This window comes from Solanum pennellii, chromosome 11 (genome assembly GCF_001406875.1).
Source record: "Solanum pennellii chromosome 11, SPENNV200".
Taxonomy (NCBI): domain Eukaryota; kingdom Viridiplantae; phylum Streptophyta; class Magnoliopsida; order Solanales; family Solanaceae; genus Solanum; species Solanum pennellii.
Window position 1 is genome coordinate 47282889 of NC_028647.1, and position 16778 is coordinate 47299666.

The 16778-nt window shown below is 35.6% G+C and overlaps 1 protein-coding gene across 6 annotated transcripts in view; it reads left to right on the plus strand.

Annotated features, from left to right (window-relative positions):
* Positions 1 to 12199, plus strand: part of LOC107004522 — a 73277-nt gene extending 61078 nt beyond the window's left edge. For 5 of the 6 annotated variants that reach the window (XM_015202732.2, XM_015202733.2, XM_015202735.2 and 2 more), the window contains 13 exons: positions 2502 to 2615; positions 2693 to 2776; positions 5679 to 5729; positions 5813 to 5989; positions 6073 to 6353; positions 6447 to 6815; positions 6881 to 6944; positions 7124 to 7270; positions 8917 to 9021; positions 9086 to 9196; positions 9272 to 9376; positions 11104 to 11173; positions 11277 to 12199. In XM_015202732.2, the coding sequence (XP_015058218.1) occupies positions 2502 to 2615; positions 2693 to 2776; positions 5679 to 5729; positions 5813 to 5989; positions 6073 to 6353; positions 6447 to 6815; positions 6881 to 6944; positions 7124 to 7270; positions 8917 to 9021; positions 9086 to 9196; positions 9272 to 9376; positions 11104 to 11173; positions 11277 to 11983 (2385 nt within the window). In that variant the 3' untranslated portion in view covers positions 11984 to 12199. The remainder of the gene's footprint in view (positions 1 to 2501; positions 2616 to 2692; positions 2777 to 5678; positions 5730 to 5812; positions 5990 to 6072; positions 6354 to 6446; positions 6816 to 6880; positions 6945 to 7123; positions 7271 to 8916; positions 9022 to 9085; positions 9197 to 9271; positions 9377 to 11103; positions 11174 to 11276) is intronic. The other variant, XM_027912978.1, reaches the window with a different exon arrangement.
* The last annotated feature ends 4579 nt before the right edge of the window (positions 12200 to 16778 follow it).

Sequence of the window (16778 nt, forward strand, 5' to 3'; positions counted from 1 at the left end):
ACCGAAATGCACATTAAGCTAGGTGAAATGCTCAACATGTTTTGAGTCTCGCTTCAGGGCCTAAGTGCGCCTTTTGATAACACTGGTCTAACTTTGATTGGTATAAGATAAGATGTCATTGCTGAGTGGCATAGGATACCTGTAGCAAATGTAAATTGTGAACAAATGCAAGGTTGGAGACATGACACCACGAGATGAAAATAATTGTCTAAAACTAGGGACAAATGTAGGATACCGTGACATATTTCTGCAGCAAATTCTTTAAATAGATGTAAGCTACCAAAAGGAAAACATTTATCATATATTCTTATTTAAGAACAATGGACTAAAGTTATTCAACTAAAAAGAACATAAAGTATCCAAAAGTCTAGTGAATGTCATCGGGTTTCCTCATTTTAAAAGGGTGGATGGGTGATTTCCATCTCTAATTTGCACACTACTGTCCTTGTAATCCTTAAGTAGTAACTTTTAACTTCTAAATAAATTTATTGTTTTCATTGGGTTTTCAACATGGTACCCACATGTGGGAAATTTACTTTATTTGAGGGAAGTACGGTAAGATATCAATCTATCATCAATTAATTTTGTGTATATCTGACCAGTTAACCTCATCCAAAAGCTTCAGCTACCTAGAGGAGATCCATATCTTACCCAATATATTTTGTCGGAGACCTTTAGGTTCTCTATAATATAAGGAAGGTCGAAGATTTCGTCAAGTAAATTGATATCTTTCCAAGTTTTTTCCCCTGGAAGTTTGTTTTAGGTTAAGTATTAAATTACATAGTCATTCCTAATCCACAGGTAATGATATCTACTGAATTAGGAAATATTGGTTTAATCACTTAGCTAAGTCATCAAAATTATTGAATTGACTAGGTAATTTGCACGTGCTTCGCGCGGTAATAAATAATAATTGCATTAAACTTGCAAATAATTTTTACTAATATCCATACATTAAATTTAATGGAAAAATGGATTCTTAAAAAAAATTAACAATATTCCAACATTAATTTGATTATTTATCATTATCACATAACTTAAAAACCTCTAATGAATGAATTATTCACGAAATAATAATTCATTTTGTTCTTTAATCAACATTATAAGGAAAATAAGAAGAAAATAGGAATATATATACAAAGGCATTTCGTAATAAAAAGAAACATTTAAGTTGTATAGATTATACAATTGTGATATATGTCGTCTTCGGAGAAAATTCAAAAGTTTGTCAACATATTCAAAATAGAAATTACGAACATGAAAGCAATTATTATAGCTTTTGAACTTCCATAATGAATTTCTTCAAATGTAGTGAGAAATTTCATATCTAAGTAAAAATAGATAATATGTAAGCTTATATATAGTACTTTTAAGTTATAGAATTTAATATAGAATATCAAAACATGAATTTGTCGAACTGAGTACGATAATTATTTTCTGCACAATGAATATACGTACTATATGTGTATATGTTCAATATAATTAGAGATAATAACTTTGCAGAAACATAAACAACGGAGTTTAAAACATGAGCTCTAAAACAATAATTAATATCATAAGCATAAATTAATGAGTGTAACAAAACATACTAGGATATGTAAAAATAGAATGAAATAGAAAGGAAAAAAATCGAGTCCACTGAATGCACAATATCCTCTTAAGAAAACTATTCCCTCTATTACAAAATGTTTAAAGAATAACAATTTTATTCACCAACTTATTGAGAGTGGTGTCAGTAAGTAAGTCACTACTTTTCATAAAAGTCGCAACTTTTCATAAAAGTCACATTTTTTTCATGAAAGAGGAAGACTAATTTTGGAAATAAATAAATTAAAAGGAAATTCTTGCGTGTGGTGGCGCCACGTATGCGGGCCTAGTGTTCTCTTTTATATAAATATACAATATATGATTAATGAATTGTTCTTTTTTCATCAAGTAAAGTTTGCATAGATAATAACAAGGCCAACTTGGCCATATATAAGAGATATATCAAAAAGGAGAAACTTTCAAAATATGGTTTTCTCCAAAGGACACCCAATCCTCTTTACAAACAGGAAATATATGGGCCGAAGAAAATAAAGGATCGGAGACTAAATGATTTACCATCACTAAGTCCACTAAGTTCCTCAACTCCCTTGTTTTAGGTGTCAAAAGAATTAGGCCTTTCAGATGTGGTAAAAGCTTACCACCTCTAGGAAGTAAATTTAAACTCAACTGAGAAGAGTGTTAACCTTAAATTATCCTAAAATTCCAACAATTTTTTAGACATCTTGTACTCTAGTAGTTTCTCACCATTCTGGTAATATCAAATCAGAAAATTGGGATATGGAGTGCTGGTGCCCTTTTAATTTATAGTTTTATTAATGGTGAAAAGCTTGATATATATTTCTGTCCTATGTTACAAGCTTGCTCATTCCAATTTTTTACCAGCATATGAAAAGTTAGTTTTCAGCTTAGTTGATCTTTAACTTATTCGCCTGTTTCTTCTTTGTTTATTCAAGCGGCTACGTGTTTATCAACAAAGGTGTGAAACATTTGAAACTATGGTACATGCCTACACTTCTTGCCCTTATGCGTGGGATGAACCCTGCTATCCACATCGTCTCACTATTGAGGTATGTTTTGCAATATTTAAAAGCTAAATGGGTTTTAAGCAGGTCTCTGTTCGTAAAGTTTTCTCTGGATGTTTTAGGTCCCGGGGGAACGTGTTATAGGATCATATGCTCTAGATGATGTTAAAGACTATGCACCCATTCACCTACCTGCCACTCCTGAGGTAATTCACTTTTTATAATTCAGTTTGTAAAGTTTAAGCAGAGTTTGTACTCCCCATAGTACTTATTCATACTTGACCCGAATCCTATTCTTGCTGTTGTCATAGCCTGGTAATACCAACACCTGTTGGTTTGTTGTGTAAATTAGTAAATATAAAAAGTCTGTAATTGAATTATTATTAGAAACTAATGTTGCCTTAAATATCAATTCTGTTGTCTGAACTAGTTAGACCAGTATACACCAATAACTTAAAAAGATATTTTCGTGTAACAAAAGACCAACAATATTTTGCTACAAATATTATCATGAATTCCTTAAAGCCGTTTAAATGGAGCTACAACCAGATTATTGGGCAGTTGAAAAGGAAACATGCAAGATAAAGGAGTACTTCAAAAGGGACTATATTTTATCTTCAATTTGGAAAGTGGAAAGAGGATTTTCACTTCCTTAGCCAAAGAAAAAGGATGCCCCTTAATAACCTTTTCCATTTTTGATTTTTTTTCTGATTAAAAAAAATCAGAACATTGCTGATCCTATGTTGTTTCATAACTTATTTCCTGGTTTGTGCATGTATTTGGTGGTGTATATTGATGATAAAGTCAGAACAGGTAATAATGAAGAAGAAATTACCAAATTGAAACATACCTCTTTTAGCACCTTCATACCAAGGACCTTAATCAAATTAAGTTGCTTCACATAGGAAGTATGCTCTTAATATTCTTGAGACAGGAATGTCAAATGTAGGCCTATTGATACTCTGATGGATCCAAATATTAAATTCTTCCAGGTTATAGGAAGTCCCCAAGTGATCCTGGAAGATATAGGAGGTCGGTGGCAAGTTAATTACCTCAAGGTGAAACAACCTGACATTGCTTCCTGATATATGTTAGAAGTCAGATATTGGATTCACCTTGTGACAGTCTTTTGGATGCAGTTATGTGTATCCGTCGACACATAAAATCTGCTCCAATGGAATGACTGTTACCCAAAGACTACGAGTAATTTGTTGGATATAGAGATGCAAATTGGGCTGGGTTTCCCTTTGACAAACGATCCAACTCTGGATAATACGTTGTAGTTGAGGGAAATTTATTGTTTTAGAATAAGTAAGAAACAAATTGTAGTTGCTAGATTGAGTTCAGAAGCAGAATGTCAGGCACGAGCTGTATGTGAATTCATATAGATGAAGCAACTAACAAAGAATTGAAATTTAGAGAGATCGGTTAAATGGAACTTGTGTGTGACAATCAGGTTTTACTTCATAATGGATCAAATCCATTGTTTTGTGAGAGGCTCTAACACTGGGAAATTGATTTGTCATTTTCATCATAGAATAGATGCAATTTCAGAAGACATGTCACAAAGTTCAACCAGTCAAAGGATCAACACCCAGATATATTCACCAAGCCCCTTGCCACGTATAGAACACGTTGTATATGTAGCAAGTTTGGTACATTTGGTTTGTATGCACTAGCTTGAGAGAGAATATTCGAATAAAAAGAATGACCTCTTTTCCTTTTTAGTTTGTTTCAAAGAGAATAACCCCTTTCCTTTTTTGTGGAAACATTTTAATTTCAACTTTCCACATGGCATGCTTGAGGCCACAAGATTAAAGGGCATTTTTTTCATTTGACTTAACTTTAATTTAGGACGACAAGATTGAATGGTCTTCTTCATTTTGTTGACTTCGTGCCAAGTCAAACTAGGTCATTTTTTTTTAAACGGAGGAAGTACTATGTAGCTTGTTTGTTCTTTTTAATTATGTTGTAGGTATGCACTAATTTTCTCTCCTTCCCTAAAACATATACAGTTAGTTATTTGAAACCTCATTAGCCGAGGGATCAATCAAGCTTTGTTTTATCTCAATTTCTCTTTCATAGCATCCATGCAGATGAAGCGGTAAACAGGGCAAGTTGGAGCATAAAGATCCAAATAGGCGATGATGATACAATTTAGTTAGGATTATGTTTAGCCATGTTAATATATTTATCTTAGAGCTAGGCGATGAAGGGGAGTCTTGGCGTAACTGGTATAGTGGGAGCTTAGTCTACCATGCTTCCTTCTTAGTATATTTAGTTTACACCCAATGCCTTATACAAATCTTTTAGGACTGTCAATGATTTATATTCCAATAGTAAATATAGAGAACTTTGTGCGCCTTCTATTTATATTTTATATTGGATTAAGATGACCTTAAAATATGGACAATGAGAATTTATATAGCCTATCTCAACTTGTTTGGAGTCAAGACATATTTGTTGTTGTTGTAGTGTGTGTGTGTGTGTATATATATATATAAATTGAAAGCAGAAACTGCACTTGTCTGTTTGTCTTGTTTTGTTCAATTGTAAGAGATCCATGATATCTGTTCTTAGTGGATGGTTTTCCACTTTTTGTATGGCTTCATATAGAAGGTAGTTTTATCAACTGGTCGGCATTTGTCACATTATTTTTTAGTACATGCTGAAAAAGTACCTTGTGATTTCAATCACTGACACCTGAAATGCTGTAAGATACTTGCTCAAAATAGCAGACAGGTTATTGCCTTGTGAATTGGAGAACTTGGATATATTAAGTCGAAAGTCTGGCTTATGTGCAAAAGAGGATTGCAGAATACTACAATCTTGCACTGATCCAAAAAAAAAAGTACAAAGTCGATAGTTGATGATCTCTGCATTGTGGTTCTTTTATGTTGCTTTCATCTACTAGTGCTTTCCTAAGGTTTAATAGCCTTGCCATTATCTTATCTTGTTTTGTAACAAGTTCCCTTATCATTCTCTGTATATTAATCACCATTCTCTATATTATATTTTATATGAGACCATAATTAATATTTTTCCAGCCATTTATATGCTAATCTAGTTACCTTTCTTACACATATGACGTCTGCTTACTTTTTTCAGAAGCCTCAAAGAACTCTGATTGTGTCTGTCCACTCTGAAGGGGCAGTCAAGGTGCATTGATGATGCTTTAAATTTCAAGACCATCATTCTTTTCATGTCTGTTTTATAGTTACAGTTTTATTTTACAAATACAGATTTTGAGCATCATTGATTCAAGTTACCATGTATTGAGTGGTTTGAAGGGTCCGCACATCTATGAGTCTAAAGATAAAAACCAGATAGTGAAGCACGACAATTCTGCTGACTGCAAGGAGAGAATATTGGTGGACGTTCCGTATGTTGGCATCTCTCTAATGAGCTCTATGCCAGAGGTACTTTCTATGGTTGTAAGTGAAAATTATTATTGTAAGCTTCAATGTAAAATGCTTTGAGTTGTCATACCAATTCTTTTCAGGAACTATTTTTCGCTTGTGCAAGAGACATCACAGTTGATTTCACGCAGAGTGTAGATCAACAGAGATTCTCCTTGCAAATCACATCCTTGCAAATTGATAATCAGTTGACATGTACACCTTACCCTGTCATCTTGTCGTTTGATGTTAGTAACGGTATTACTGGTGGAATTAGGGCAGAAAGTGTTTTGGAGAGCTCACGAGAACCGGTTCTTTCATTGGTGGTGACGAAGTGGAAGAATCGATATCTGTCACTTGTTTCCTTCGAGCAGATAAGTCTAAGGTCTGTAACTGATTCAGAACAAATGTACTGGTCTCGAACTCTATCAACATCTATCATGTTTTATCACTGCCTGACTAGTCTATTTTCTTGCAGAGTGGCAGATTGTCATCTTGAACTTGATCAGGATGTGATCTTGAGTTTGTTTGATTTTATTAAAACGTTATCTTCAAGGTTGCAGAGCAGAGTGTTACAGCATTCTAATGCAACAGACCATCTTCTTTTTGATGGTGTTTCTATTATGAACACCTCTAACTCCATAGATTGGGCACCCAAGAAATCAAATGTGAATGAATACTACTCGGTTAATATTCCTGTGTTTCAAGAAAACAGCAATAGGACCTCTTTGCTACCTTCGATAGTCCCTATTGGAGCCCCCTGGCAACAGATTCACCTTCTAGCCAAAAAGCAGAAGAAGATTTATGTTGAGTTGTTTGATGTGGCACCTATCAAGTTGACTTTAAGGTAATTCATATCATGTTTTCATGTGACTTTACTGTATGCTTATAACATTGAACTACTTTTTGTAGTTTCTCCAGCAGTCCCTGGTTGCTTCGAAATGGAGTGCTTACATCTGGAGAATCTCTTATACATGTAAGGCTATATGAAGGATGGTGGAAATATGATGATTTTCTAAATTATTAATCTATGCTTAGTTGTAACAATCAGCTTGAGAAACCATCTTATAAAAATACTATTTATTGCTAAATTTTTCACTTCGCAAAATTCATTATATATGTGCTTCTCAAGACATATGACATTGACTTTCACAGAGGGGTCTTATGGCACTTGCTGATATCGAGGGAGCACAAATTCACCTTAAACAAGTAATCCTTTCACATCAGCTAGCTAGCTGGGAATCCGTTCAAGAGATACTTGCCGAGCATTACACACGACAATTTCTTCATGAGATGTACAAGGTAAATTCGGCACACCTTTAACTGTCTTCCCTGTAATTAACCACTAAACCTCTGCTCCTCCTTCAGTAGATGGGTAGATGGAGAATTTTCTCTTCAAATTATCACACTCGTGTATAACTCAATTGACTGAAATCCTGTCAGAAATGTGTGCACCACTCTGTTGAAGTTCCATTACCTCTTCTTGAGCCCTTTTGAAAGAAAATTTGAGTACTTAAGAGTCGTCAGGCTTAATCAGTAACATGATCTCTCATATCTGCTAGGGATTTCAGTGGACTAGTTTCAGTAGAAGAGTTGGAGAATTTTAACACTCACACATTCTTAATCTAAAAGAAAACATTGTTCTTGATACTTCTCCGGGCAAAACCAGACTGCGCCTTGAATATCAGGTCTAGGCTAGAGCATCCCAGTTCTGACTTCTGATTCATATGTCAAGCAGAATTTCAGATCCCGGTATAAAGCTTGAGGAGGTGAGTCTGCAAAAGGTCTAGGCTTTGCTTGCACTACATACCTGGTCTTGCTATGTGAGCTTCATTGGAATAGAACAAGCTTCAAGTCTCATTATATTCAATTTGTATTTAAATGTGAAAGGTGTGTGAAGAGAGTTTATTCCAATAACAGCCTAAGTTTCTCAGTGGATATTTTAGACATTGTTACCCATTCTCAACTGGTTTTCTGGTTTTAGGTGGAAGTGTTTTCTCCACTGTCTGTCTTTGCTGGCATGGCAGAGATTCCCTGTTTTGCTTTTAGGACTCCCTTAGCTGTGCAGAATGTAGAGTAAAGAGAAGGGGAGAAGAGCTTATCTTATCTATCAAATTTAAGTGTAAAATATTTTTAATTGGTTGACCAAAATATACTCTGAACTTTGTGGGTAGATTAATAGATTGAGAATCCAACTTTAAATTATCTGTTGAGGGACCAACTCGATTGCATGCTGTGTGGGGAACTTCTGTGGTGTTATACTCAAGAAGATTGTACTAGTTACCTCATTGTTGGTGCTCGGTTTTTCTTCTTCATCTGCTGTAACACCTAATGATCGCATCTGGCTTTAAATCAAATATCTAGCTTTCTTTTAGGCATTCCAGATCCTTCAAATCATAGTATCTCTCATTATCAACTATCCCAAATGACTTGGCTATAACTCTTAAAGCTCTATGCAATGTCTCTAAGAGAAAAGCATAAGCTTGAAGAGGAGAGAGAAGAACCCTGGGATGCTGCAGAAATTACAGGTGTGAAAACCTAGATATCGTACTATGACTAGACCTGACAATTGACATTACTAATGCTTCTGAACTTCAATCCATTTCTCCGAATACCTAAAACTGGAAGTAGTTCTCCAGCTTAAAATAGTATGGAAATGTACTTGCTTTTAACTGTGGAATTAACAAATTTTTGTAGTGGTCATACTTGTAATGATTCATAAAAAACCTTCCCCATTAAGTGTTTTTTGTTGCTCAGTGCTATTCAGATGGACTAAATTTGTTGGTTTCCGTGTAAGTATCCATTTGCCTATGTTGGTAAATGATTTAAAGAGCCAAGCTTCGATTTATTATCTTCAATCTGATAGTTGTTCATTTATTAACTGGACAATTTGTTTCTTGCAATGGTCTTAGTGGTTATGGACAGTGATAAATGGTAGTTTGCTGCAGGTATTTGGTTCAGCAGGAGTTATCGGAAATCCTATGGGGTTTGCAAGGAGCATGGGTCTTGGCCTCAAAGATTTCTTGTCAGCTCCTGTACAAAGTGTTTTCCAGGTACCTTGTGTATTTTCTGCTCTTTTATCCTTCCAACTAGATGTAAACCCACTTCTTTCTGCAGACTCGTGCGGGGTTTATTAAAGGCATGGCACAAGGGACCGCTAGTCTTTTGAGTAACACCATCTATGCCTTAAGTGATGCTGCCACCCAATTCAGCAAAGCTGCACACAAGGTACTTTTGCATCAATCAACATTTTCAAATTCTGTGTGTTATCTGACCCTCATATTAATTTACTTCATCTTGTAGGGTATCGTGGCATTTACTTTTGATGATCAGGCTGTCGGAAATATGGAAAGACACCAGAAGGGAATATCAACCCATAGCAAAGGGGTGATAAATGAATTTTTTGAGGTATATTATTTTCAGTTCTTAGTCGCATGGGCATAGAGGCCTATTCACTTCCTCTTTTATTCCTTCAACTCTTCACGCCTTTAGAATACTATAGCTACTTGGAGTCTCACTGTATCTCATGTGTGTCAAGACGTCACCGCTAGGCGCTAAAGAAGGATTAGCGTTTATTGAAAGTTAATGTCTTGCAATTTTGATTCATTTATTGTTTGCAATTCATACCTAAGAAAGGGTTGAAAGAAGACTTGCAGGGTGGCAGAAGAGGTATATGTCAAAAGAGGGAAATGAAGTGTTCATCAAGAGAACCCTGTTGAGTGTTCATCAAGTTGGTGCTTTATGTCCAGAAACCCGGGATAGGGAGTGGGTCACCTTTTTATAACATTTTCTGGTTGTTTTGTTTTTAGTAAATGTCAGAAATATAGGAGAAAAATATTACTGAGTTGTGTATCTCCATCATATCCTTAATGCTGGGGAATATAACATTATCTTTCTAAAAAAAAGCTTCGATTAAGACCAAGTAAATAACAATGATACCCTTTTTGAACTTGAGAGTAATCATGAAAGACACATTTGAAAGCATGAGGGATAATTCATCTTTCATTAGGCTAAGTTATGAGCATGTTCTCCCAAAGACACGGGGGGATAGAATAGAGATGTGACTGAGGAAATACTATGGAATGTGGAACCTGATTCCGAATAGAAGATCAAGGTATTCTATTAATAATAAGACGCAAGAACTACATCGCCCCAAAAACGCAACGAAACATTGGATTTAATGAGAAGTGTGAATAGTTTCAATGAGATGCTTATTCTTCCTTTACACCGTTCTGTTATGGCGAATTACTCCTTGGTGAGTCATAAACTCCTGATATTGGGAGGACAAGTATTCCAGCGGATCATCACTACGAAACTATGGATAGAAACTAAATGGACAAGCCAAAATTCAAGTTAGTGGGAAAATTAATGATGGCACATTGTATTTGTACAAGGTGGATGAAATGGAGCTCATGTCCAGAGTTCTGTGTGATAAGAAGGTGCCACCAAAACTTAATGGTAAGTTATACAGAGTAGTGGTTAGAACAATAACGTTGTATGGGGCAGAGTATTGGCCAGTCAACAATTCTCATATTCAAAAGATGAAAGTTGCAAATATGAGAATGTTGAGATAGATGCATGGGCTGGACGCAACTTCAGCTTACCAAGGATATGACCTTAGATAGGAGGTTATGAAGAAAACATATTAGGGTCTAGGGAAAGTAGATAGTTGTGTTGTCTCACTTACCCTTTCATACTAGTAATCATAATAGTTTCCTGGCCTTCCATTTATGTTACTATCTGTTGTTTCTTCTACTTCGACTATAGTATCATTTCGTTGTAGTATTGTTCTTTTGTTAGAAGGCTTTGTTATGCTATCTTCAATATTTTGTGGTTGCTTCTTCACTTTGGTATTTCTTTCCCAAGTTGCTTTTCCTTGAGCCGAGATCTTCCAGAAACAACCTATCCTTCGGAGACACCACTTGTGGGATTACACTGGGTATTTTGTTATTTTTACACTCGTGAGATTTCTATTTGTACGGATGACTGTCTGACCATGCTAGATAACCATTTACTTTTGTAGGTTCTCTTTTTTGGTTTATTACTTTTATATGGGAGTTTCCCCCTTTTATTAATAAAATTATTCGTTCTTTAAAAAAATATTTAAAAAATTGGTCCCGATTTTTTATTTGTAGGGTCTGACTGGTCTATTGCAATCACCTATAAATGGGGCAGAGAGACATGGCCTTCCAGGAGTTCTCTCAGGTATCAAGTTTATCCATACTATTCTTCCGGTCACTATTGCTGGAAAATTGAAGCTCCTGGGAAGTGAAAGGACTTCTCTTAAATAATATATTTCTTCTTGCAGGTATAGCTCTTGGAGTGACTGGACTGGTGGCAAGACCAGCAGCCAGTATCCTTGATATCACCGGCAAAACTGCACAAAGCATCAGAAATCGGAGCAAACTGCATAATCTGGGATCTCATCGCTTTAGGGTCCGATTGCCAAGGCATTTAAATAGAGAACTTCCTTTACGGCCTTATTGTTGGGAAGAAGCAATTGGAGTATCTGTACTTAGAGAGGCTGAGGACCATGTTAAGCTCAAAGAAGAAACATTAGTAGTGTGTAAAGCTCTTAGACATGATGGGAAGTTTGTTATCCTCACTGAGAGACTTATATTAATCGTGTCTTGCCCCAGTTTAGTAAAATACAGAATACCCGAGTTTCAAGGAGTGCCTGCTAACCCAGAGTGGCTGGTAGAAACAGAAATTGGGATGGATAGTGTAATTCATGCTGATAACGACGATGATGAGGTACATATTGTGGGAAGTAGCTCAGACGCATTGTTAAGACAGAACCATATCTCACATAAAAGAAGCTGGGGACCAAAGGGAAAGAGATGGAACAACAATCCTCGCACATCGCTTCCGCTACTCCAGACTAATTTGGTTTTCACATCAAAAGATGAAGCAGAAGACTTCCTGCAGGTACTTCTATCTACAATTGACAAAGCAAAAGAACAAGGTCGGAGCTCTGTGCATCTTCTTCATCAAAGTAGTCTGAGACAAATATAGAAAGATATAAAGGATCCAAGTAATTTTCCATCTGTATATTGTACATTATGTACATACTACACTTTACCCCTCTTCTGTTAATTTATGTCCATAACTGTTCAATTAGTTTAGGACTTCCAATTCTTTAAAGGCACAGCCCTTCTCTTCCTGACTCTTCGCAAATCAAAAATAGTTTGAAGCAAAATTAAATGAAATTGTGTTGGGTTTTTTTTGTTTTTTTTTTTGGTCAGTGGATATACAGAAAATGTTGGTCACTGCGATGCATGGTGATTTGATTCTTTGGAAATCTTCCAATTTTAATTGTATTTTGGAAAATTCACGTCTTAATTCATAAAGTATAAGTTTTAACCCTTGAACCCTGATTAATTTCTATTTAGACGGAGACTAAATTCAACCAAATACAAGGCGGACACTGAATTATTGAAGGGCCATTTGCAAAAATACCCCGTTCTTGGGGTGATTTTAAATTTTTGGTAATCTTTGTTCTTTGGCTCTTTAAATGATAAAAATAGGAGAAATTTACACTGGTATTAAAAAGAATCATAAGGTACAAGTTAATGCCTTATAAGACATAAATTCAGCTTTAGAACTTATGCCTTAAAAAAGTTCATACACGTTTTATGTTATACAAGAAGAAGATAAAAAGGTCCATAGGCCAAGTGTTATACAAGTAAAGGGGACACTATGTCATATATTATAATGAGGTTCTCATAGATATTTTTGGGATCTTTTTTTTGGGGTGATTCGAGGCGCCGGATCAATGTGCTATAACATAGGAAAAATTGAGGATTTTGGTAATTTCTAAAAAAGACTTGTAAATGCGGAAATAGGGGTTAAAAATGGTGTGCGTATATGTGGTGGCTTTCCAACTCATTACGGAGGTCCTCATAATGTTTTTTAGAAAAACATTTGGGTGCTCCGGGCCGTTTGATCTATGGGCTATATATAACTCATTAATAAATCGAAGATTTTGGGTAATTCCTAAAAATTGACCTATAAATATGGGAATAGGTGTTAAAAAGGTATGAGAATACGTGATGGTTCACCAACTCATTACGGAGGTCTTCATAAGATTTTGAGAAAAAAAAGTGTGCTCCGGGAGCCAGATCTATGGGTTATTATAGCACACATAAAATATGGAATTTTGGTAAAAAGAGGCTTGTATATGAGGAAATAGGTGTTAAAAATAGTATGAGTATACGTGGCAGTTCCCTGACTAATTAAGGAGGTCCTCATAATGTTTTTTAAGAAAAAAAATTGATGCTCCGGGGCGCCAGATTAATAGGTTACACAAAAAAATCAAGGATTTTTGGTAGTTCCTAAAAATATAACATGTAAATGCATAAATAAGCGTTAAACAAATGGTGTGAGTATACATGTTGGTTTCCCAACTCAATACAGAGGTCCTCGTAAAGTTTTTTGAGAAAAAATTTTGGGTGCTCTGGGCCCTAGATCCATGGGCTATTACACAAGAAAAGTCAAGAATTTTGCAATTCCTAAAAAGGGCTTGTAAAAGCGGAAATAGGCAATAAAAATAGTGTGAGTGTACGTGGTGGTTCCCCAACTCATTACGGAGATCTTAAAAATATTTTTGAGAAAAAAAATATTGGGTGCTACGGAGCGTCAAATTCATGGGTTATAACACACGAATTGGAATAATTTCTAAAAAGGTATGTAAATGCAGAATAAGGAGTTAAAAATTGGTGTGAGTATACATCGTGGTTCCCCAACACATTACAGAGCTCCTCACAAAAAAAATTTAGAAAAAAATTATCACGACCCAAGAGCATCCCCTAGACATGACACGACATACTTGACCCCAAAGGTTCTCGTAAGGGCCCTTGGCATATTCATAACATAAGCTAATAGAAAATCCGGAGAAATTTTAAAACTTTTAAACAACAATTTCAGTCATTTTCATAAAAATGCAAACGAAATTTTTTTCTACACAATGTCTCAAAACCATCTAACTTGACTTGAATAATAATAAACTTTGTGACGCAACCCATAAAAGGTCTTAAACACAAAAGAAAATGACATAATAAAGGAAATGGGTTCGTTCTCGAAACTATGAGGACTCACCAAGTCTTCAATCTTCCTCAGCCTTCTAGGAACCTATCTCCAAAGCAATCTAGCCTCCAAGCCCTACATTTGATTAGAATGTAGGCAATATGCGTTAGTACAAAACATACTAAATATGGAAGCTAACACACATAATAAGAGCATCTCAAAATGGTTAGTACACATAAGACATAATCATTAGAGATAAAAATAATAATCATAGACATAAACATAAACATGGTCATGATAGTCATAGCATAATCTCCATATAAGCCTCATATAGACCTAAGTCAACATAAATCATAATAAATAAGCGTGGTGATACATCATAATCATAATAAGCCAATTCATCATCATAAGCATAATAGATACATAACTGACTCTTAGTCATCTATAGCATAGTAGCACCATTCTCAAGTAACCTCAAAAGTGTACAAGTGCAAGACAAGAATAGCATCCCACAATATTACTCAAGCCATGTATCCCTTTTTGGTCCTCTTAATCATAGTCTACATACATAGACTAAGTTTTTAGGCTTCACTACCATAAGGGCAACATACTTCTAGGTAACCTCAAAACACACTTGTGCAATGCATGAAGCGCATCTCATACTACCCTTCACCCTAAGCATAACTTTGAAGTCATTCTAGTCATATTCACACTACATTGGTCTCATTATAACTTAACTTCTCATAACTAACGGAATCTCTCACCTTTAGTCAACTATAGCAAGGAACGCAACTATGGCACAATCCTATCTTAACTTACTCCATTTAGTAATCCCTACATCATACTTGTGCAATGCAATCATAGCATCCCATAATACTAATCATGTTAAGTATCACTTTTAGGTCCTCTTACTAAGACTTCTTGGTTTAGAACCTAGTTCCTCTTTTTATCTTTAGTACACTAGGAGGCACTCTCTGAAGCACATCTTAGTTCATTTATAACTTAAACCCTATGATATACCTCTTTTTGTATGGCTAAGTTCATTACTAGCATGAATACTATGAGATACTTACTAAGTATGTCTATCCTCATAACACTTTGAAATCTATGATATACTCTCTAAAGTTTATCTAAGTTCCTTCTTCATATGGTCCCTATGAGATGTTATCTTAAGCATGTCAAAGTCTATCTACACTTTAGAACACTATGAGTTACTTAATTAAGTAAGTCTTAGCTCATAATGCTTCTTAAGCATGTCTTAGTTCATTATGCTTTTAACACTATGAAATGTTTCTAAAGCATGTCTTAATTCATGGATATGGAGATTGCTACTAGGAATCTTGACTCAACTACGTGAAGAATCCCATCTCATGAGTCTAACTATGGTAAAACCCACACTCTACTACGTAAGAGTTCCCCCTTGTACTAGTCCTCACATCAACTAGGTGTAGTTCTCTTTTCTACTTGGAGCTCAGACCCTTTCTTGTGTGACACCCCATCTCATTATCAATATTTACTTGGAGCCAAGCATACACTCCAAGGTTTATTTGTTAAGCCTTTCTTAACACTCATAACTTATGGAAGGATGTCCTTGACAATATAACCATGCTCAAGTGATTCTATCACTTCATATATTCAAGCTTTCATAAGGTAGGTTATGTGAGTATAGGTCTTTCACCATAATCCAACCTATTAGGCTCTTATTCTCTTTAATACTTTACTCTCAAAGCCTTTACATCAATATTTAATTATATTATTCTAACCATCATTATCATAACCTCACTCTCAAGGTTTATCTCTTAATTTCTTTTTTATAGCTAAACTTCAAGGTTTTGTAGTCATAACCCTCATACTAGATGATTCTTATCATAATTGACCATAAAGGTTCAAACTCATCATCACTAGCCAAGATCAATCATAATCAATTAGGTCTAGTTCAAAAAATAATTAGGTCATCCTAACTTTGATCAATATCTATACAAAACAATAATTCAAGAAGGCCACTCATGAACCTTCAATTTTACCTCTAGTGACATCAACCCATAAATCATGAAATTCAACAAGAAGGCTAGGGTTAACCATTGAAATCACATAATTTCATCAAATAATAACTAAGCAAATCTAAATCAATCATAAATGGGTGATATCCACTAGTTTGAAATCACACCCACACACTACCCACAATACAAGCACAACCCTAACTCAAATTTGGGTTTTTGTCTCTCAATTGGGGGACAACTATGGGGGATCCATGGGTGGAAGACTTCAAGCTCTACATTCTTGTTCAAACCTTAGAGAGAGAGAACTTTTGAGAGAGAGGGATTTGGGGGTTTTGATTTCTAAGTGACTTAAAAGGTGTTTAAAGCTTTAAAATACTTATATAGGAGTAGAAAACTCCTCACAAATTACCCCATAATTTAATTACATATTTGGAAATTTACCCAAACGACTAGGTAGCTTGGTGTAAGGCCCTCTCCCCCTCTTCACGGCTCGTCAAGGTCACCCCGTCCCGTGGTGGTGCATGTGGTCCCTTGACCAGTGGCCCCCCAACTTGCCTAGACCCTAAAACACAAAGACACCTTCACAGGCACTTTGACATGTCGTGGCTAAGACAATGGCTCGTGAAGTGCATCGTGAACTTGGGTCAGTGTCTTGGCCTAAAGGCATGACCTCCCACAAGCCTAAGGGGTCTTCACGGACCCCTTCACCGATCTGGTGAAGACCGCTGGTCATGAAGCTAGTCGTGAACCCCTTGGACAGTAGCTTCCTAGAATGCCTTGGCCCT